Genomic DNA, 24,060 nt, shown 5'->3' with positions numbered 1-24,060 from the left:
CCCCCCCGCCTTGTTACAACAAGATACACTTTGTTCCTCCAAGTCTCACTCTTGTTCCTCCTAACACCCAACAAGCAACACACACACATCCCCCCCCCCCCCCCCCCGCCTTGTTACAACAAGATACACTTTGTTCCTCCAAGTCTCACTCTTGTTCCTCCTAACACCCAACAAGCAACACACACACATCCCCCCCCCCCCCCCCCCCCGCCTTGTTACAACAAGATACACTTTGTTCCTCCAAGTCTCACTCTTGTTCCTCCTAACACCCAACAAGCAACACACACACATTCCCCCCCCCCCCCCATATTTGACATCCACAGGAAGCAACAAATAGTTTGTAATTTTCAATTAAATTTTCAAATTGACTTGTTGGTTGCTTCTTGCTGGGTTAGATGGTAATTGTGTATTATGACAGTACTGTCTATAGTTCTATCTTGGAGGGATGCTTAGGCCAACATAAATAAAGGTTTTTGCCTCTGATGACAAGGCCAATAAAATAAGGGTCAGTAGGTCTGTTACCTTTTTTAATTAGTTTATTAATGGAAGTTTGATTTTTATTAACACAGATGCACATGACATTTTATTATCCAGAAAGCGTGCAAGCTGTGTCCCCTACATGAGAGAGAAGAGCAACTTTCATGGTAAAGTCTGCAAAATCATTTTTAATTAATTTGTGTGTGGTGTGTGTGTTTGAGGGGGAGGGGAAAAAAATCCAAGGGTTGGGAGAAAAAATAGACTTGGTCAGGGAACCGGGAACATTGAATTTATTCTGGGCCTAAGAAGGTACGTCATTGAACACACAATGCCAACATTACTGTACTAACTGGCAAAACATAGACTCACTTTTGTCAGCTTGGTCAGTGCAGCACATGGACCCTGGAGCTGATGGCAGTCAATGAAGCGTATCGCATCCTTGACCTGTTGCCTAACTGGGTCAAGGTCAATTTTCTGTGCACTTGGTTTCACCTTCGACTGCACACACAAAATACACACATGTATATACACCAATGGACATCAATGTGAAAATATATTACTACCCTACTTTCCGGGTCATAAGGCGCGACTTTTTTCCTCGAGTTTGTCCCCTGCGTCTTGTATAACAAGGGCCTAATCCGTGTATGAAATACGAAAAAAATCAAAGAGACCGCTTGAGTACCAGTCAAACAACTTGTGATAAGGCATGTTTCAGCGACTAGGTACTGCCCTGCCTTTGATCTGGCCGCACACACAGATTTCCACTCTGTTAAACTCGGTCACTGACCGGTCACTGACCCCGGTGCAGGAAGTGTTTCCTCTCTCAGATATGACAGGGGAACCACCTCTCATGGCAAAAACTGGGTCATTGACCCCTGGGAAGAAGGTCGTGTCTATAAACAAGGCCACCCAGCTATCACAATGCCTTTGATCTGGCCCACACACAGAGCACACATATTTTCACTCAGTTAAAGTCGGTCACTGACCGGTCATTGACCCCGGTGCAGGAAGTGTTTCCTCTCTCAGATATGACAGGGGAACCACCTCTCATGGCAAAAACTGGGTCATTTTGGTGCGCCCTATCAGCCCCCTGCGTCCAATGTGATTTCAACGTCCACTACGATAAACCCCAAAATCCCCTCACTCGTCAAATACTTCCATTGCTGTTCACTTTTTCCCTTGCCCAATCCGTCACTGAACCGACCCGCCACGTCAAGGGGCATATCTTGGATTGGCTGGTGCACAGAGAGAGTGATCAGTTAGTACTGAGTACCGTTGTTTCCAGTGCTATTGCCTCCGATCACTCCTGTGTCATGGCACAACTCAACATCACCGTCCCCCTTCTTCCACCTGCCGTGGTGACAGTCCGGAATATCCGTGCCATCGACCGATCTGCTCTAAACGACGATCTGCAAGCCAGCTTGTCCAGCTGCCCGTCCCTGACGGCAGACGATTTCAACTCCTGCCTGCAGACGACGTTGGATGCCCACGCTCCTGCAACGCAACGGACTATTTCCAGGAAAAGGAGCGCTCCGTGGTTCAATTCTGTCAGCGAGGACGTCAAAGCAGCCAAGCAGAACAGGAGACGTGCTGAGAAAGTGTGCGAGAAGACTGGACTAACTATTCATAAACAGATCTTCAACTCCGCCAAAAGAGCTGTCACTAAGCTTGTTCATGTTGCAAAAACCAACTACTTCTCGGAACAAATTAGAGAGTGTTTGTCATCTAAACAGCTATTCAGCATCACTAACAACTTACTTGGAAACAAAACCCCATCCCCACTTCCCACCATCTTTCCGTCAATTGAACTGCCACAGAGATTCTTGAACTACTTCATGAACAAAATAAAGACCATTCGAGACAATCTTGACAAAACACCCCCCTCCCAACAATCTGATGCTGGATGCTGTTTTCACGGCAAACCTCTCTGTCAGTTTGAACCTGTGACTGAGTCCGATGTGAAGAAAGTAATTTTGAAGTCTGGTACAAAAACCTGTGATCTTGATGTTTTTCCATCACATTTGCTGATTGAATGTTTGGACACAGTGTTACCTCACATTACCTCCGTCATGAATAGTTCAATTCTCTCTGGCACTTTCCCGTCTGTCATGAAACAAGCTCTTGTCAAACCCCTGATAAAGAAATCATCCCTCGACCGCAATGATTTAAAGAACTACAGACCAGTTTCGAACTTGTCGTTTCTTTCAAAGATCTTGGAAAGACTGGTCTTGCTGCAACTTAATGCCCACCTCTCATCAAACAATCTTCTCAGCAGCCTCCAATCGGCTTATAGACCTGCCCACAGCACTGAAACTGCTTTGTTGAAAATTGTAAACGACCTTCTGATGGCTCTCAATAACGGTAAAGTGTCTGTTCTCACGCTTCTCGATTTGTCCGCTGCGTTCGACACCATTGACCACTCAATTATGACAGCCCGCCTTGAGGCAACTTTTGGCATCACAGGTTCTGCACTGTCCTGGTTTGAGTCCTATCTGTCGGATAGGATTCAAACAGTCGTGGTAAACGGCATCAGTTCAGAATCCACAGTCCTTCAGTTCGGTGTTCCTCAGGGATCCGTGTTAGGTCCAGTTCTTTTTGTTTTGTACATGAACCCCCTCTTTAACCTCGTCAAACAGTATCCTATCGATCACCACGCCTTTGCAGACGACAACCAGTTGTACAAAGACAGTGAGATTGATCAAATTGATACCACTGTGAGTGAAATGGAAGACTGTGTTGTTGCTGTAAAGGCGTGGATGACGGCTAACAAACTACAGCTAAACGACTCGAAAACTGAATCCATGCTTGTCAGGTCCCAGTACAGATCTTTCCCTGAAAATTCTTTGCCTTCTAGCATTCATGTCGGTGATAGCGACGTCAACTTTGTCTCTTCTGTGACTAATCTTGGCGTTACCTTCGACCACTTCCTCAACCTTTCCCAGCACGTCCAAAACATCCGCACAATTGCGTACAGTAACGTAAGGAAAATCAGTTCTATCCGCCACTATCTTACCCCCCAAGCCGCTCAAACTCTAGCCTGTTCTCTAGTTCTATCCAGAATAGACTATTGCAACAGCCTGTTCTATGGCTGTGATCAAAAACTTGTCGAGTCACTCCAAAAGGTACAAAACTCTGCCGCCAAATTGATATATCGTTCTAAGAAGTTTGATCATGTCACACCACTTCTTCGTTCCCTTCATTGGCTTCCCGTGTCCGCTCGTATCAGATACAAGCTTGCTTGTATCTGTTTCTCTGCCAAATTTGAAGATGGCCCTAAATACCTCAAGGAACTGCTCGTCACATATGACAATCCCTCTGACTACAACCTCCGCTCACGCGCTGACAGTCGCAAACTGGAAACTCTCGAGCGAAGCTTGCCTTCTTTTGGAAATCGCTCGTTTGCTTCTGCGGCTGCCATTGTCTGGAATTCTTTCCCTTCCTCCGTTCGCCATTCTGCTTCTAAGGACTCTTTCCGCAGTTCCCTTAAAACGCACCTTTTTCGCGAATCCTTGTAAATTGTCCTTACCATCTTTATAGACTGTTAGAGGTGAAGTTAGATTTGTTGTTTGAATGTGTCTTTTTTGTATAGTTGCTTCAGCTTTGATTGAGCTATAGGGTTCTGTATGAAATTTGCATTTAGTCTTTCTTTTTCTTGCTGAGTGTATGTACAGTCCAGAGAGGAGACGGACATGGTGTGAGCTTGTCCAGGGGGGTATATGAACATCTCAGTGGCAGGGGGATGGAAGCACTTGTTAATGAGTGGGAGTGTGTATGCGCGTGGTGTGCACGAGGATGTATGCACGTGAGTGATATTTGTAAATGTGTATTATTATAATATCATCTTTGTATTTATATTATTGAAATTGTTATATCTCGATGTACAGCGCTAAGAGCATAGTTAAATTTGTGAAGCGGCGCTATATAAGCTATCTTTATTATTATTATTATTATTAATGGGTGACTGGATTACAATTTTTTTTTAAAAGAAGGGGGTGCGTCTTGTATAACGAAGCGCCTTGTCACCCGGAAAGTACGGTACAAGTTAAAATCGAATGTCACTGCTTCCTACACACACCCCTATTGCAATACAGAACACACATAACTCTAAAGACTGCCAACCTGAATGAATCTCAAACAAATGTAATCACAGGGATTGTGTTAACTAGACATTTTGTAACACCACTTTCCCAAGGCTATATCAGGAGAGATAGACTTACAAACAACAGGTGAGTGCTCAATAGGCAACTTGCCCTATCGGCCAGCGCCGCAAGGTCGCGTGATAAATCTGCAATACCTTGCGTGGTCTTGCGAGATCTGCCTCAAACTGCGGGCATGTTTTGATAGCTCTGTGAGAGGTTGCGTTTCAGTGCAGACACTTCACCTTGAAAAAGGTGAATTTGCACTGTGCAGCAGTGGGCTGCAGCAATGTTAGCCGCAAGAATAATCCTAAAGTTCATTCAAAGTACCCAAGTGTAAAGCCGAGCGGTCTTAGCTTCACATTTCTGACACCAATTTGTATCCCGAAAGTGAGACGAGCTTCACATTAACTCTAACTGTCTGTGTCTGTGTCTTAGATGTTATACGTGTTTGAAGGTTATTTGTCAGGATGGCAATCACACAACAGAAAAGCAGACACACAGAATATAAAATCAAGAAGAGGCAGGTGAAGTTCAAAATTGTATTGAATCAAAACAAATCATGAAAACAACTCAATACAAGGCATAGTTTCTTTTCAGAAAGTACAGTTTGTTTGTTTGTTCGTTCATGGCCTGAAACTCCCACGGCTTTTACGTGTATGACCGTTTTTACCCCGCCATTTAGGCAGCCATACGCCGCTTTTGGAGGAACTTCGCATGCTGGGTATTTTCGTGTTTCTATAACCCACCGAACTCTGACATGGATTACAGGATCTTTTTCGTGCGCACTTGGTCTTGTGCTTGCGTGTACACACGGGGGTGTTCGGACACCGAGGAGAGTCTGCACACAAAGTTGACTCTGAGAAATAAATCTCTCGCCGAACGTGGGGACGAACTCACGCTGACAGCGGCCAACTGGATACAAATCCAGCGCGCTACCGACTGAGCTACATCCCCGCCCAGAAAGTACAGTGAAACCCGGCTATATTGAAGTAGGCTATATTGAAATCCCGGCTATATTGAAGAATTTTTCAGGTCCCGGCTGAAGCTCTACTTTTTCTTTGTTAAAAAATGTTGGCTACATTGAAGTCGGCTATAGTGAAATCCCGGCTATATGGAAACAAAAATTCCGCCCACGGGACGTTTTTACCTGGCTATATTAAATGTTTGCTCCAAAGATTTGTTTAACTTTTTATTTTTAAGAACAATGACTGCGCGGGCGCCGAATGATATGACACGCCTCTGTCAGCGCAATCAGTTGAGGAAGGGGAGAGGCCAAATCAGCATCAACTTTCGAGTCAGGAGGTCTCTGATAACAATTAAAGTCTAACAATGCCGCGGGCCTCTGACAGCTACGCCATGTAGTCTTGTGGTGCGTAGATCTCCCCGACTTAATTTCTCTTGTTCATGCAAGTAGTTTCCCTTTGTACACTAGCAAAAATGGCTGCAAAACAAACAAGTCGCGTAAAGCGAAATAACATTTAGTCAAGCTGTCAAACTCACAGAATGAAACTGAACGCACTGCATTTTTTTCACAATGACCGTAGTCCGCCGCTCGTACAAAAGGCAGTGAAATTAACGAGTACATCGAACGCAGAAGAAGAAGAAGAATTAACGAGCCTGTTTAGCGCGGTAGTGGTTGGGCTGTGCTGCAAAGCACGCTTTTCTGTACCTCTCTTCGCTTTAACTTTCTGAGTGTGTTTTTAATCCAAACATATCATATCTATATGTTTTTGGAATCAGGAACCGACATGGAATAAGATGAAATTGTTTTTAAATCGAGTTCGGAAATTTAATTTTAATCATAATTTTTATATTTTTTATTTTTAGAGCTTGTTTTTAATCCGAATATAACATATTTATATGTTTTTGGAATCAGAAAATGATGAAGACTAAGATAAACGTAAATTTGGATCATTTTATAAAAAAATAATTTTAATTACAATTTTCGAATTTTTAATTACCAAAGTCATTAATTAATTTTTACGCCTCCAAGCTGATATGCAATACCAAAGTCCAGCCTTTGTCGACGATTGCTTGACCAAAATTTCAATCAATTTGATTGAAAAATGAGGGTGTGACAGTGCCGCCTCAACTTTTACAAAAAGCCAGATATGACGTCATCAAAGACATTTATCCAAAAAATGAAAAAAAATGTCCGGGGATATCATACCCAGGAACTCTCATGTCAAATTTCATAAAGATCGGTCCAGTAGTTCACTCTGAATCGCTCTACACACACACACACACAGACAGACAGACAGACAGACAGACAGACACACGCGCACATACACCACGACCCTCGTCTCGATTCCTCCTCTATGTTAAAACATTTAGTCAAAACTTGACTAAATGTAAAAAGGGTGAGTCTGACAATTAAAAGAACAAGAAGAGCAAACGCTCGATCGAGTCACTTTCGCAGTTCTGAATATTATATGAGGCATCAGATGGACAGGAAGAAATTGCTATTCACAACACAATGAGTCACGTTCACATAAAATTTGAGCCCGGTCACTTTTATAGTTTCCGAGAAAAGCCCAACGTTAAGTTGTGTGTTGCCGAACAGAAAAGGCTAGTTATCTCCCTTGTTTTTCTGATAACGTTCGTAAAAGGCTACAGATGTAAATACTTTGATGTAAAGAATAATCCTACAAAGTTTCAATCACATCCGATGAACTTTGTCAAAGATATAAAATGTCTAATTTTTCCTTTGACGCTGACCTGTGACCTTGAAAAAGGTCAAAGGTCAACGAAACCATCGTTAAAGTGTAGAGGTCATTGGAGGTCACGACTAAACAAAATATGAGCCCGATCGCTTTGATAGTTTCCGAGAAAAGTCCAACGTTAAGGTGGTGTCTACGGCCGGCCGGCCGGACAGACTAACACTGACCGATTACATAGAGTCACTTTTTCTCAAGTGACTCAAAAATCGAGCTTATTCAGAAGCTGGAAACTGGCTGCAAAAAAAGAAAGGAATCCAGAAGTAGCTGAGGAATATGGAATGTGTGTTTGTGTGTATGTGAGTGTGTGTGTGTGTGCAGAAAAAAGCAAGGAGGCTCGAAGAACAACAGCCAACAGGTGAAAGATTAATGGGAATATATCTCACATCAAACGCAATGTGTGGACACGGAAATAAGAACGTATAGTGAAAAACAGTTCAGTTATATTGAATTTCTGAAGGAACAAGGAGGGAAATTCAATATAACCGAGAATTGCCTATATTGAAGTTCTGGCTATATTGAAGGTCTTCCCGGGTCCCGTGCCACTTCAATATAGCCGGGTTTCACTGTATACAGTAGTCCCTTCCATTTCCGGCCCTTTCGTGGGCGTGAACCTGCCCGGAGCGGCCAGCTTTCCCATGACTAATGAGTTTTCCTTCTATAATTGACTCTTAATGGCCGTTAACCTGTCTGACGCGGTCAACGGTCACTGATTTTTGCCCTAAGGTGCCCCTCTTACTCGACAGGAGCGGCAACTTAACGGCCACTTGTCACTTTCGCGGGCGAGCGCCTGTGGCTCTCCCCGCCCACCCACCTCCCACCTGCTATCTGGCCGTTAGAAATCAGCACCTGTCCACTTTCTATAACTGTTAACACATGTATCGCCTGTGTGTGTGTGTGTTGTGTGCACAGACGGCACAGCACGAGCAGACGACATGAATACTTACGCATGCGCAAACTGTAAATACAGACATGCGCATACATGTACATTTACGGCAGTCACTTCCGGATCGATCACAGCTGATGTGAGTTTGAAACACTTGTTTATCTGACACTCAAATACATATAATAATCCAAACAACACACATAGAAACATACGAAACAATAGCTTAGCCAGGACGATCGAGTTAAACACGCAAATAATTAAGATGTATAAACGAAAGCAAAACTAACAGAGACAATGAATCGGCGGCTCGTGGATGATCGCTTTCTTTTCTTCATGAAAACTTGATCGTGTTTTTGGGGTTTTTTTGGAGGAGGAGGGGGCCTGTAATGAACGGCCACCTGATATTTGCGGTCACCTTTGCAATGACTAATGGGTGACCGGATATGGCAGGTACTACTGTATCTGTACATTGGTTCACTCTATTCCTGTAATTTTCCTACTACTTAAAAAATATATTCTAACTCCAAGTCCTAAAATGGCTGAAAATTTGGGCATGACCCGTAGGTACCCTTAGCAAATTACGCTACCAAAAAAAATATCCTATGTCCTCTATGTCCTAAAATGGCTGAAAATTTGGGCAGGGGTTCAGGGCCTGAAGAAAAATAAAGTAAAAGAGTAAAGCGACGCCACTTTACTCGCCGTGTGGTAACCTAGGACTGCGGAATGTTTGTTTTTAACCCTGTTAGTTCAGTCCACAGGGCGGAGTCCGGTATACCATTTAGATACTAAAGCCAGGTTGGTTTCTCAGACCCCAGAGGACAACTTAGAGATGACAACAAATACTTTGTACTAGGTTGGGACCCTTCGGTACTAAGGTTGGGACCCTCCCACAACCTTTTCCACAGAGTGCAAAAAATGTGCCCGCAGGGAAGTGAACCTTCCTTATCTTTCGCACCGGAGAGCTATCCAAGCGGGGTATTGTGCAAGTTGGCTATAGGAAACTGAAAGAAAACAAATATGTGGATCATTGGATGCCTCAAAGTTTTAGTTCACAGAACGGCACTGATGCTTACCATGTAGAGCGCCTGATGGTTTGCGAACTGACCGACAGCATTGCAACAGGCGCGGGGAAAGCGTTTGCGTCGCTTGGCAACCTTGACCACATAGTTGTCCAGCTGGGGCAGGAGCTCCTCACTGATACACACCTCTCTCTGTCGGTCCACTGGCTCATACTCTACATTTGAAGTGAAATAATAGTTAATACATACCATATGTTATGTTTCTATGCAGCTAGCTTCTCACCTGCACTATGAGTATGAAACACTTTCAAAACAGTGCTATTTGCCATTTGGTAAAGGTTTTCATTTGCCTGACTCACATTTCTTTCTTCTTTCCAAGAAAGAAACTGACATCTAATAAGTTGCACCTACACACAAGCTAACTTAGCAACTACCCTCTCTCATTTAATGAGAACAGACATGTACGTATTAGTTATTACAATTTACATTTTCAATGTATTAATATGAAACTGTGATTTGACTGTTACTCATGAGGTTCACTTTTTTACAGAATCATAAGAATGAGAGAAAAAAGTCAGCATTCAGGAAAAATGTTAACTTGACAGTGACACGTGACCTAACTCTCATAGACTAGACTCATAGTCATAACTGGGAAAGTTCTGCCAATAACTGAGTGAGATTAGAATTACCTTTCCTTATTTTTCCCTCACCTCACTTGCACTTACTTGTATGTATAGTATGTTTGAATAATTCAACCAATGTCCAAATGTTCTGTAGATAATACCTTTAAGTTTAATGATAAAATACTAACTTAACTATACTGTTCAAAAAAAGAAACGCATAGCTTGTAATATTTGGTTAATTTAGTTATATGGCTACAAGGATATCCACCAAACTGCAGAAAATGTTTATCTGGTCGTCGACCTTTCGTCCATTGCCACAAGTGAGCTCTGCACGTGACGCATGCGTTATCATTGGCTACAATGTCAAAATTGCTCATTTGGCATGACCACTCGTCATGCTTCAGTGTAATCTCGTGAAACTCGGGGAATATTGAGCTCTCACCATGTCTTCCAAAACCCATAAAAGCGGATTGTTCGCCACAAAGAAATCAGACGACAATTCAGCGACGAAAGATGGCCCGATTGAGCAGAGAAGACCGCCAAATTGCATTGGGTCGTTTACAAGCAGGCCAAAGTCAAAGTGCAATCGCCAGGCACTTCCACGTGTCCCAGAGCACTATCAGTAGACTGTGGGTCAGGTTTCAAGCCACTGGCTCCGTTGCTGACTTGCCACGAGCGGGAAGACCAAGGGCGACAACTGCTGCTCACGACCGCTTCATACGGCTCCGCCACCTCCGGAATCGTTTCCTGTCGGCCTCATCTTCTGTCCAGGCTCTCCCCGGGCCACACCGATTATCGGACCAGACCGTGCGGAACCGCCCGCATGAAGCTGGTTTGAGAGCTCGCAGATCTCACAGAGGAGCCGTCCTCACCCGCCGCCATCGCCAGAACCGAGTGCAGTGGGGCAACCAGCACCTTCGCTGGACCGTCCGGAATCACTGGAGACACGTGTGGTTCAGCGACGAGTCCTACTTCCTGCTCCAGCGACATGATGGTCGGAGGAGGGTCTACCGGAGAGTAAACGAACGTTACGCGCCCAACTGTGTGGATGAGGCACCCGTTCATGGTGGTGGAGGCGTCATGGTGTGGGGGGCGATCAATACCGCTGGAAGGAGCACCCTGGTGCACGTCCAAGGGCGCATAACTTCCCAGCGATACGTGGAGGAAATTCTGCGCCCACACGCCCTTCCTCTTCTGGCTGACCAGGATGCCATATTCCAGCAGGACAACGCTCGCCCGCACACAGCACGACTCACCACCCAGTTCCTCACCGACCACCATGTCCAGGTGCTTCCCTGGCCATCCATGTCGCCAGACATGAACCCGATAAAACACCTCTGGGATGAATTGGACAGACGTGTGCGCAGGCGAGAAGAAGCGCCGGCAAATCACCGCGATCTATTGCAGGCACTTCAGGAGGAGTGGGACACCATCCCACAGCAAGATATCCGGCATCTGATCCAGTCCATGCCCAGAAGGTGCCGGGCAGTTGTTGCTGCTCAAGGCAGTCACACCCCCTACTGACTTGACAGCCTCGGCACCCAATCGTATTGATTGACTGATTGATTTGAAGATGCAAATGAACTGTGTGTGCATTCAACTGTGTCCATACCAAATTTCAAACAAATAATCTAAATATTGGATTTTCTGTTAATTTTTTCGAAAAATAAAACAAATTTGGCAAGTAGCAACTATGCGTTTCTTTTTTTGAACAGTATAAGTAAAAACTCTTAGTTAGTCAAACTGAAACTTAAAAGATCCAAAATCTCACCAGGAGTTGTGTCTGCTGTAGCTGTTTCCAAAGCCTCTCCATTCACCTCTATGTTTTCTTGGGATATTTTTTCATAAATCTGAAGAAAAAAACACCATTGTAATAAAATAACTGTAAAAAGTGTAACATGGTAATGTTGAACTTTAGCATGTAAATTCATACTATAGTATAGCTCACAATCCATTGGCATTTAAGCCTCCAATTTTGCAGAACCTGCTCTTGTAAGCATAACAATGCAGGGATGTTGCTACAAATTCATACCTATAGGACAAATGTCCTGAGTTCTTCAGAATCAATAGGACATTTGACCGCTTTCAGAAAGTGTAATAGGACATTATGAATTTGCGCCAAACAGCTTATAACACATTCCATGGAATTGTTCCAAAGTCATGCGCCCACACACACACCCACGCGCGCGCGCTGTAGAACACACACATAATATAGTAAATACATCAACACAGTGTGCGTATAATGTTGCATTTGTTTAGTTTCAAAGAAACCACAAAAAAGAAACCAACATGAACAACTTCAGAGCTCTTACTTTGATTACAAACTGCATGATTAGGATAAAAGTTGAAAAACAAAATGATCGGTTTGATCTAATGCTGATCTTTTGCAGGCTTTAGGTTTTTTTTCAGCGGCATAATTCAGTGCTTCGTCTGGTATCGAAAGCAAAAGCAGACGACAAATTTAGTCAGTTGGAGTTGTCTCCCGTACTCCTGTAGCATGCACTGATCTAAAAATAATCCACTATTTTTAGATCAGTGCGCTGCACCGAGACAGTTATGCCCAAACGTCGCATACCGCAAACGGTTCGGGAATTCCCGACAAAAGAAAAGATCCGCACGCGGCACTGGCAACTTCAGTGTCAACTGAACACGAGAGCGTTCGGTCTTTTAGAAGATTTGTATCTTGAAATGAAAATTAACGAATATCGCGCTGTCCGAAGGAATGGAGTACATATCGGACAATGACCACGCTCAGGCTAAAACGATAGGACATGTGACCGACATGCGGCAATGTGAATCGGACATTTGGGGATTTTCATCGTTATATGTCCGATGCCTGATGCCTAACGACATCCCTGCAATGAAGTCATTTTAGAGTTAGAGTCGACACCTTTGGAGTCGCGGAATGAAAACCGTGAAACCTGCCTTATAGTAAGTTGAAATTGTGTTCTTACTAGTTTTACATCTATGATAAAAAAATATATTTGTATACTGTTGTCACACCACGTTACCAGCATAAACATGCTGTCATACAATACACAATGCATGTCAATTGTCAACAGCCAAGTGCTCTGTCCCTCTAGTCACACTCACAGTACTGTGAGTACAAACAACCAGTGAATATAAATACCAGTCCCCTTCCCACCCACTCGGCACTGATTGCTTAAATTAAATTAATCTTATGCAGCAGCCATATATACTCCATTTGTCAGCATGTTAAAACTGGATAGCAACATACATAGTGTACAATAGTAACCTGTTTCACAACAAAAATGAACAAAGTACACAGACCGGCACGGTTGGCCTAGTGGTAAGGCGTCCGCCCCGTGATCGGGAGGTCGTGGGTTCGAACCCCGGCCGGGTCATACCTAAGACTTTAAAATTGGCAATCTAGTGGCTGCTCCGCCTGGCGTCTGGCATTATGCCATGGGGTTAGTGCTAGGACTGGTTGGTCCGGTGTCAGAATAATGTGACTGGGTGAGACATGAAGCCTGTGCTGCGACTTCTGTCTTGTGTGTGGCGCACGTTATATGTCAAAGCAGCACCGCCCTGATATGGCCCTTCGTGGTCGGCTGGGCGTTAAGCAAACAAACAAAAAGTACACAGTGTGTTTACTCTGTCAAACAGATTGAAACAATGAAAGAGAGAGAGAGACAGACAGCTTCCAGTTCCACCAACCTCTTCGAACTTCTGCAAGTACAGTCGTCTGCCCTGTTCCGTTCTTTCTTCATTTTTATCCAAGGAATCCTTAAGACTCTCAACAATTATTCTGCTTTTGAAATTCACTGCCTGCCGACTGCGACAAGCGATTTTCTGGGAGTTATCTGACTTTTGGAGATTCTCCGCCATTTTGAAATTTGGCGGTGCAGTCTACGCATGCGCAATGTCTATTGCATGCTTATCTCCCTTATTCCACTGATCTCAGTGTATGTTCGCACTGGACCAGTTCACTTTACACAGTAACTTAGACGAGAGAACTAACTGCATATACTTTAGATATGTTTAAAGTTTCATTAATGGACCCACTGACTAGGTACAGGTAACATTTTCTCAATCTTGGTAGGAACAATTACAAAATTCACACACCTGTAGCAGACGATGCAAAACCAGGATGGGAAATCACTCTGATATAATTATGGCTGCATCGGTTCTTGTTGACGTTCACACACACTTGACAGATGAGGAATTTACACAGGTAGTGAAAGGATAAAGATAATTATTTTGGCATTGCAAAGCGATGTATAGTGAGCATGTGTTTTTGTGTATGTTCACATCTCTTGTCTGAACGTTTGTGTACAGTGAAAACTATGTTCAATTCTCTAGTCTAGTTCTTCACTTCAAATTCAAGTTCAACAAATTGTTTTTGTTTTGTTTTGTTTTAACACCACTTTACACCATTAAGAATCACCATGTCAGTATGCCTCTCACTGCAAATTCCCACCAGCCAAGAAAAAGTTGATAGAATAGGCCACGGTCAAAAGATCGTGTAGGTTACCTAGCTCAAAGTTAGGCTAGGATAGCAACTGATCAAAAGATCAGACAAAGGCTCAACAGCGGCCTAAGTACCAGTCTGTCAACATATCATATCATATCATACAGTAAGAGAACGTGTTCCTGTCACGTGCAGTTCAGTGGAACAATCACTGAGTCAGTTTGCACACTTCTTGTTAAAATGTTTTGGCAATGACCATAACAAGCATGCTTTGTGTTTGTTTGCAGGACATTGATGATGTAATATCCAAAGCAAAAGAGGTATGTATAGTCCCAAACAACATAATTTTTCTTATTTTGTTCTCCCCGTTTGTAATGTTTCATTTGGTCTAACATTCCAATAACAAACATTTCTTGTTTTTTTAAAAAAAATGCCTGAACTATAGGCCTATGTGATCAGCATACTAGGCCCCCCCCAAAAAAATAGGTGTGGTTAAGGTAACATAGCCAAAAAAAATAGGGTAGGAAGGTAGGCAATCACTTTTTTTTTAAACTTTTTTTTCTAATGTGTACAAATTAAACCTACTTGACAGGGAAATAAGTGTGCGACTCGAGCGCTGTCGCTTTCATTGCGTTTTCTGCACTCGTTTTGTTGTTTTTTGAGTCACTTGAGAAAAAGTGACTCTATGTAATCGGTCAGTGTTAGTCTGTCCGGCCGGCCGTCCGTAGACACCACCTTAACGTTGGACTTTTCTCGGAAACTATCAAAGCGATCGGGCTCATATTTTGTTTAGTCGTGACCTCCAATGACCTCTACACTTTAACGATGGTTTCGTTGACCTTTGACCTTTTTCAAGGTCACAGGTCAGCGTCAAAGGAAAAATTAGACATTTTATATCTTTGACAAAGTTCATCGGATGTGATTGAAACTTTGTAGGATTATTCTTTACATCAAAGTATTTACATCTGTAGCCTTTTACGAACGTTATCAGAAAAACAAGGGAGATAACTAGCCTTTTCTGTTCGGCAACACACAACTTAACGTTGGGCTTTTCTCGGAAACTATAAAAGTGACCGGGCTCAAATTTTATGTGAACGTGACTCATTGTGTTGTGAATAGCAATTTCTTCCTGTCCATCTGATGCCTCATATAATATTCAGAACTGCGAAAGTGACTCGATCGAGCGTTTGCTCTTCTTGTTTTTTGTTTTTTTGACAAATGTAATAAAAAGTTATAGGGTCGGCCCCTAAAAATAGGGTAGGTCGGGTTACCGTAACCACACCTATTTTTTTTGTAGGCCCTAGTAGTAGTACAACGCCAATTTACACTTTCTACCCCAGCTATGTTGTTGACCAAGTTTTTTTTAGCTGAGACCAGCTGTGCTGCAGCAGGTCACTCAGAATTGTAGTAACTGTGTAGTAACTGTGTCTCAACATGCTGGAATGCAGGCGTTAGATCAACGTTACAAGAAGCCACTGAAGCTAACAGTCTGAGCGGATATATATCCGTACCTGGTCAGATAGAGCGATATGAGTGGGTACGGATATATCCGTACCTGGGAGAGAATGAGTTAACTGTCGACTGTAAGTGTATTATAGGCATGATTTTATAGCAATAAGATTTGTCTGGTGGTTACTATAACTAACTTTATTTTATAATAACGCACATTCATCCTACAAATGGTAATGCGATGATTTGGGTACTGAGTCCTATCGGCCGGTTGTTAGCAGATTTGGTAATGTGCTGAAAAGTGGTCAAATAAGTGCTTAGTGACGGCTGATTACCTTGATTTCCAGGCAGGCTTGGCTGCAGTGGTGGCAGTGTCAGAATCCGCAGCGGACTTCACAAAGGTCTTGGCTCTGGCCGACAGGTATTGTGCACTGGTGTTCTCAGCTGAGTAGTCTTTCTGAGGGCATTTATTTGATTGGCTTGTCTTAGTCATTGGAGTGTTGATACCAGGAGAGGATGCTAATGGAGAGAGAATGTAAGACAACGAGTGAAAAGGAATCGGTCACACAAAAATGTGTCATAAGTTGGAGGTATGCAGCCGTATTACAGAGGGGTTCATAACAGCCGTATTACAGAGGGGTTCATAACAGCCGTATTACAGAGGGGTTCATAACAGATTATTCAGTATTCGTCGCCACATTTTCGTTGTGCATAACAGAACTAGGGGAGATAACTTGATTACAGCTTATAGTTGCCACTTGCGTACCCTTGTATCCCATTTTGTAAATGCTGTCCAGGAAAAAAAGTTTGACCAGGATATGCGTCATGTGCACATCACACTTTATCTGTGAACTTTTAGTCTGAAATTTTCAGACAATTCTGCAGATGCAGCTTATCTGAAATAAGACGTTGATTAGCCTCCATAAACGTAGTCCTGACTGCTGTGGACATACGGAAACCAAACCCAATCGCTTAGTGTGCACAGAGTAGCTGGAACGTGATGCTATATGTTGGTGCATCCGTGTATGTATTTAACAAAACATTCACTTCTCTTTGCAGATATCCAGACTTTGTTGCACCATGCTTGGGTCTCCATCCAGTTCAGGTGTGTTCTGTTTCATCTTTCATTGTCACTGTCAGGATTCTGAAATGCTTGTAAGATTCCAGGAATAGATTTGCAACCGCATCTTGATTACAAATTTATAAAGACTAGCAAGAATGGTGTGAGTAGTATCTGTATGTTTATTAAATCAAAACCACTGATGATCAGATGTATATATATATATATATATATATATATATATGTTCTTGTCACTTTTCCAGAAAGTGACAGAAGGTGGGGAAGGTGCGTTTGGCGAGAGAAGTGTGTCTGTAAAGGTGAGTGTGCCTGTATTTGTTATGGTGCTTGTTGAATGACATCTTGTTCCAAATGAAGGTCCATGTATATGACTTTTTTTGGCCTTAAATATTAAGTTTTGCAAACCCGGCATCACTGGTAAATGTTTTGTAATGGTTTTTATTCTAGCTTTGTTTTCAATGAAAACTTCATTTAGCATTGGCCTGAGGGCAACCCATTTGTTGCACGCCAGTTTGAGAGACTTTGACTTTTATCCTTTCTCACGCAGTATCTGCAGTATTGATTTCCAGTATCAATGCATAAAGTTTTGACTGTGTGTGTCCTGACAGGAATTTGAAGATGCAGAACACTTGCTGGAGGAACACAGTCACAGGTTGACAGCCATTGGAGAGGTCAGTGGATGGATGTATCTCTTGTCTCGTGTGTTCGCATCAGAGATGTTGATCTAACTCCCAACTAAAATGAAACAGAATTTTGTTTTCGGGTAGTTTGTGTGGAGATGGTGTGTGTGTCAATGTGTGTGTGTGTGCTTGCGCGCGTTTGTTTATACATGTATGTGAGGCACCATGAATGAATGAATGCTGTAATTGAATGCTTATACTTATAGTTATACTCTAAGTATAAGTTATAGGTATAAGTATAAGTTATTTTCCATTCTTTCCATACCATCCTGAAGAAGGCAGTTACATGCTGAAATATTGATTTAAACTTACCTAACCTGCAGGGCCGGACCCAGGGGGGGGGTTCCAGGGGTTCCGGAACCCCACCCCTGGAAAAAGCATGTACCTTGCTTTGAGTGGTTTTTTTTTTACTAGTTTTAGCACCAAAACAATGCTGCTCTTAACCCTCAAAACAAGGCCCAGATTGCACAGATTTTAACCGTTTTTAAAAAATTTTCCGGGGGAGCATGCCCCCGGACCCCCCTAGTTCGCGCGCCTGCTTTCCAGGCGCGCGCTTGTGGCTTCGCCACTTCGCTGATTTGCCCCCCCCCCCAAAAAGGAGGAACCCCCCCCTTACAACTCATTTGGTCCGGCCCTGAACCTGGTTACTGGTGTGTTTTCTTTTTCTCAGTTTTAATAGTTATACTCTCTGTGTGTGTCATTGTCATTGTCAAGAGAAGGCTGTCAAGATAAATGAGGTTTAGCTTTCTCCCGAATCAGTGGGAATCAGTGGTCGGGGGATCTCAGCCTAAAAGAAGATTAAAATCAAATTTGAGATTCATTCAGTGAAAAACACACCTCACTGTGGGCTGCGTTAACAGTTTGCCCCTATCTGCCGTTTTTAGTTTTACGCAAAGACAGGAAAAGTTTCTGAAACGTTTTACTTATGTCAATGCTACTGGTAGTTGATAGCACTGACTGAGAGACATTTTGTTGTTCAGATTGGCCTTGACTTCACCCCCAGATGGTGCAAGACGCCTGAAGACAAAGCCGCACAGAGAGAGGTTTTGTCCAGACAGGTACTGCATCATGCTACAGTGCTTGCAAGCATGGGCTCTCTTAGTTTTGCTAATGTTTAGGAAATGTGTCATTAATACATCGTCCTGGGTAGTACCACTGATTTCTAAGCAGATAGACTGCCAACGTTCCAAAATTCAGAATAAAAAAAATTAGAATAGTAGGTAATTGGAATGTTTATTATTGACAAAACAAAACGTTACATTTACCAGTACGTTGTTTTTGCAGGTGAGACTTAGTCTTACTGATACATGTATTACTTGGTGGTCTGTTTCTTATTTTGATAGCATGTTTACAGATGAAGACAACACTTGTTTATCAATCAATCAATAAGAAGCTTATATCGCGCGTATCGCGTGGGTACAGTTCTAAGTGCTTGTCGAAGAGTTATCAACACAGGACTTACAAACAAACAAAATAACATCTACAGACGGACATAAACCCTTTCACACACTAGCAGACCCTAATAAACATACAATGTTCACATCAATAGCTAGGTCCAAACAAAATAATATTAAAGGCAGAGTAAGCCTCCCGTAAACCATCACAGATACGGTCAGGCTTTTACACACAGTACAAACACCCTTTCATTTAAACACTCACCAATTGAGAACATCCTAGGTGCCCTCCGTAAAGAGCGAACAATTTTCAAAGAATTTATTTTTGCGTGGTTTATCTTACCCCTGAGCCATCGTGAACCCGTGTGATCCAGTTTTCCTTTTTCACAATGCAGTCGTCATTTAGTCATGAATGCGACTCGATGTGAGCTTATCTACAATAGCACGTTTTTTATGCATGAAACAACGGCTGTGGTTCACAAGAACTCTAGCGATGGCTTTTGACTGTTGAGAGGAACGGCGATTTGCACTGATAAACCTTCGTCTGCCACGACCCTTGCGTGACCCTGCTTCCGGGCTTTTCTTTTTTTTAAACTTTCACAACTTTGAATTGTTCTGATCTTGTCTTGATGAAAAACGAATTCTTTTATGATTAAAGAATGTTTGTGTAACAAGCTGTCAATTTATTATTTAGATTTTAAAAGTTAGGTCTAGCGCAAAAACGAGGCGCCGTTGTTGTTAACGAACAAGTCTACGAAAATAAATTCTTTGAAAATGTCTCACGCTCGACAGAAAGCAGCCAGGATGTTCCCGTTCGGTGAGCGTTCAAATGGAAGTATGCTTGTACTGAATTTAGACGCTCGGGGAGCTCTGTGATGGTTTACGGGAGGCTTACTGTGCCTTTAAGCACACACAAAACACCTCTCACAGAGCACAACACAAGGATGTCATTTGGGGCACAACACATCGCGTCGAACATGAAAGTCACAGCCAGCTACGGGAAGAACTGAGTCTTCAACCTACTCTTGAACGCGTCAAGAGAGGAGGGACTCTGGCGAAGCTCAAGCGGCAGGGAGTTCCAGACGGAGGGGCCCGCGGAGGGGAATTCACACTGACCAGCAGATGCGAGTTTCGAGCGAGGGATGTGAAGGCGGAGTGGGTCAGCAGCAGAACGAAGGGGATTATCTTATAATCTGTAGTAATGTACACCTGTCGACCTGATTAACAATTGTTTGTTTCTTGTAGGTGAAGCTGGCTCAGAAGCATGACCTACCTATGTAAGTATGAAAAGCATTTTTACCTTTGTGTGGTTTAAGGTACCCTTTTACCTTCCCCCATACTATCATTTTGAAGTACAGAATTATTTAAAAAAAAGCAGATTTCTTATTTCTTGCAGAGTTTTAGCAGACAGTCCTCAATCCCATGGTTATTTTCTTCTGCATTTTGTTTTAATCTTTAGTATGTGTGTATGTGTGAGAGAGAGAGTGTGTGTGCGTACGTGTGTGTGTGTAGAGTTACGGTGAAAGCTATTGTGCTGCATTTCCTGGCAGAAGTGCTGTGTTGATTGTTTCATCTGTTTGGTTTTAGAAATGTCCACTCAAGGTCAGCGGGTCAACCAACCATCAACCTGCTCAAAGACCTGGGTATGGCTCACCTCTTCTCAAACACAACATTATTCAAACTAAAAACGATTCCAATTGTGCATTTTCAATTGTTAAAAATGTCAGTTACGGCAAAGAACTGGTCCGAGCTGTGTTGAGACACAGAATTGCCAACATTGATATGTATCTTTTAAAACACTCTGTTTTGGGTAAGAAAGAAGGCTGTCTGCTTTGGTGAAATCCTGCACCTTAGCATTTGCACCACAATCATGGTCTCACAGCAATTGTGTATCTTCACTGTATGAGTGTAATAAGGAGATTAGTTTAGAGATGTTACAGTTCAGGTTTCATGTCCTTCTGTTTAATTGGCTAGCTGCATTCAATCAACAATCCCCATAATGAGGCTGTTTACATGATGAAACATGTTGAGAGAAGAGCAGACATTTCAAGATTCATTCAGTGTGATGATGAATCTTCCATGGGGCTATATCTGAGATATCTTGTTCAACCTAAATGCTGTCATTAATTAAGCCCAAATTGGACGTTTTACAGAAAAATTAAGCATCAAAGCTTCATGCAGCGAGCTTCCTAAAGTAGACTTTGCACCGTCGACTTTGCCCAATTAATTTCAAAAACACAACAACAAAACTTCAAAACTCTATAATTATTGTGTTGAATGATTCTTTTGCTTATTATGTGGGTCTGCGGAAACCAGATTCTGAGTTTTCAGAAATAAACACGGCCCGGGTGTCACAAAGGTGTATTTTGTGATGTTGACTGATTTTACTGCCGATGCCATGTGTGCAGGTGCAAGCAAGGTGCTGCTACATGCATTTGACGGGAGAGCGTCAGTGGCGCTGTCAGGTGTTCAGTGTGGATATTACTTCTCTGTCCCTCCCTCCATCTGTCGTAGTCCCCAGGTAACTCACTTCAAATGTAGAACGGAACCCCCTAACACCTCAAAGAATCTGGAGAAAATCAGGTCTTAAACAAGGAGGAAGTGTGAAAATGGAGGTCCTGTTCTGGCTTTATTCACCTTCACCGGATCACGCCTGGGACTACACTGTCCGGATGATGTGGGTTGTGTACTTTCCAAAGAAGGATTCAACGTAAAAAGTATGGGTCGTACACGACCCACGCCATCCGAATAAGGATAAACAACGTACAAATCCTTACGTAATTCCATATGGGTCGTCCACGACCCACATCATCCGGACTGTCTAGTTCAAATTACGTCATCGTTTGTTTGTTTACAAAGATAATCTTTCAAAAGTTGGGCAATGGGATGGTCGTAAGGTGATTAGAGATTGCATGAAGTCTCAATTAAAAACGCCAAACAGTTTCAGAGATAAAGACGATTTTGTGAGGCTATGGGTCGTCCATGATCCACGAAGCACGGTGAAGGTTAGCAGGACAACTAGAAAACAAGAGTCTAAAAGGGGAGGGGGGTTTAATTTGGGGCTCCTTCTTCTTCTTCGTACGATGGTTGTGTCAGGCTTAGAATCGGGAGGATGCCACGAACATGGACGTTCTTTCCAGGTCCTCCAGTGCTCCCCACATTTTGGTCCTCAGATCTGTTTGGTCAGGCCATGTCTGGATCCGCAGTTGGTGGAGGAGGGGACATGCTTGGAGAACATGTTCTGGAGTCTGATCTCCCTCTCCACAGTCACTCCTAAAAGGAAGGTTCCACTGTACTTGTACCTTTTTTTTTTTATCCAGAATGACAGCTGCCACAAAAATACATTCAGATAGAAGTGTTCTTGGTCAATGTACTATGTAGCATCTATTTATTAACATTGATGGACAAAAAATGAAGAAGAAATTAAAACAGAAAATGAAAATAATTATATGTAAATATGCATTCTGGGTGGAAAAATGTCAAGGTGCATTCTGGGTTACTTTTTCTCAAAACTTTATAGCCGTTTCCCCTAAATTTCTTTGATATTATTCATATTCCATCAAAAATGTGTGCGTTCTTTTTTCATTTTAACAGAAACAAAAGCTTGTGTCTGCAGTGCCGCTAAGTAATGTTTTGTTGGAGACAGATTCACCGGTGTTGGGGCCAGACAGAACGGTGAGATTGCAGTCATCACCATGTAGCCACTTCTATAGTTTGACATGTAGATCTGTTAGATCATGTTATGTGGCACAACACTCCTGGGAAGGATTACAGTACAATTAATAATGTGACGGCTTTGTAATACCTGGTTTTCTTTTTCTTTATATTATTTTGTGTTTCTGTCATCCAGACTCAGAAACTGGTATCCACTTTACCACTGAGCCATTTGGTTCTAGAAACGGATTCACCAGCCCTGTCACCAGAAAAAGGGGTGAGAAAGTACATGTACTGCTTTACATGGCCTTGTGCCATTAATCCTTCCAGGGCAGTGTCACTGTTATTAACTTCTGTGTTCGTTGCTTGTCAGAAAGAAAAAACCCACAGATACACAAATGTGCGCACAGACACACACACACATAAACAAACACACACAAACACACGCATATGCAGGCAGGCACACACAGAGGCACTCACACACACACACGCACACACACACGGTGGCAACAGGGGCACACACACACCAAACACACACACTCACTGTTTAGTAGCATGGCATGAGTTAAGGAGAATGTGTGTGTGGGAGGGTGTGTTTGCTGGCAAGAGTGAATGATAATATGCGTGCATGTTTGTTTTTTTCTTCCTGTTAGCAATGTCATTTTGTGCTAGGTTAAAGTCTTGACCAATTTGTACTGTCTCTTGTTTCAGGTACGCAATGTTCCAGCTAATGTCAACATCAGCTGTGAGTGGATTGCACAGATCAAGAAAGTTTCTGTTGATGAAGTCCGAGAGATCACAACGCAAAATGCCATCAAGTTGTTTCCCACACTGGCAAAACTTGTTCGAAGATGACAAAAATAAATAATTATGTGTAAAAAAAAAGTTAAAAAAAATGCTTTGTTGCCTGGGCGTGTCAAGTTTTTTTTGTTTTTTTCCCATCCCTGGTCATGGAATAACCTGCCAGATTTTGGCCAATTTGAAATGTACTATGTACTGTGCTATTGTGTCAAAGAACCAGCTACATTCATTTTGCTCAACTGACAGAAATATTAAGCTGGGTGATGTTTATTCAGTCCAAAGCAAAATATTACATTGTATGACGTTAGTCTTCTGTTTTGAATGGATTAAAAAAGTCAAAACTAAAGTAGCACATGTGTCACACTTGACATAATTAAACTATAGCAAATGTTCCCCCCCCCCCAAAATAAAAAAAAAGTGCAGTTATAAGAATCCAGAAAACAATACTCTGCACAAACTTCTGATTACAATTTTAAGACAGCATGATAGGTAACATTTTACATTCCCAAGACTTCAATTTTTTCTTTTTGAACAATTCAATCAATGTCACAAAGACTCTCTCTTTTGTGCAAATGTGTGTGTGTGTGTGTGTGTGTGTATTGGTGTCTGTGTGTGTTTTGCCTGATTGTTAAAGCAACATCTTGTGTGTGTGTATTGGTGTCTGTGTGTGTTTCCCCTCATTCACTGATTGTTAAAGCAACATCTTCCGTC

At 42.6% G+C, this 24,060-nt stretch overlaps 2 protein-coding genes across 3 annotated transcripts; one reads left to right on the top strand and one right to left on the bottom strand.

Moving 5' to 3' along the window:
• Positions 1-822: 822 nt before the first annotated feature.
• Positions 823-13,848, bottom strand: LOC138953380 (uncharacterized). The gene is made up of 4 exons (XM_070325179.1): positions 13,540-13,848; positions 11,633-11,711; positions 9,293-9,453; positions 823-975 (listed from the first exon to the last, which is right to left on the bottom strand). The coding sequence occupies exons 1-4, from the start codon at positions 13,708-13,710 to the stop codon at positions 823-825; spliced, it is 564 nt and encodes a 187-aa protein (XP_070181280.1). The 5' UTR covers positions 13,711-13,848.
• Positions 13,849-13,922: 74 nt separating this feature from the next.
• On the top strand, positions 13,923-23,743 carry LOC138952226 (putative deoxyribonuclease TATDN3). 2 transcript variants are annotated; one of them, XM_070323844.1, is made up of 12 exons: positions 13,923-14,056; positions 14,581-14,613; positions 16,090-16,163; positions 16,802-16,847; positions 17,066-17,119; positions 17,429-17,491; positions 18,481-18,558; positions 20,140-20,171; positions 20,482-20,537; positions 21,303-21,415; positions 22,489-22,569; positions 23,260-23,743. In XM_070323844.1, exons 1-12 carry the CDS (start codon positions 13,973-13,975, stop codon positions 23,401-23,403), a joined length of 858 nt encoding a protein of 285 aa, XP_070179945.1. In that variant the 5' UTR covers positions 13,923-13,972; the 3' UTR covers positions 23,404-23,743. The 2 variants fall into 2 exon arrangements, with proteins under 2 accessions (XP_070179945.1, XP_070179944.1); XM_070323843.1 differs by lacking the exon at positions 22,489-22,569 and adding an exon at positions 22,745-22,825 and having other exon boundaries at positions 13,935-14,056.
• The last annotated feature ends 317 nt before the right edge of the window (positions 23,744-24,060 follow it).

This window comes from Littorina saxatilis, linkage group LG17 (assembly GCF_037325665.1).
Source record: "Littorina saxatilis isolate snail1 linkage group LG17, US_GU_Lsax_2.0, whole genome shotgun sequence".
Lineage (NCBI taxonomy): Eukaryota > Metazoa > Mollusca > Gastropoda > Littorinimorpha > Littorinidae > Littorina > Littorina saxatilis.
Note: the sequence above shows the minus strand (reverse complement) of the source record. Positions and strands in the feature narration are given on the sequence as shown.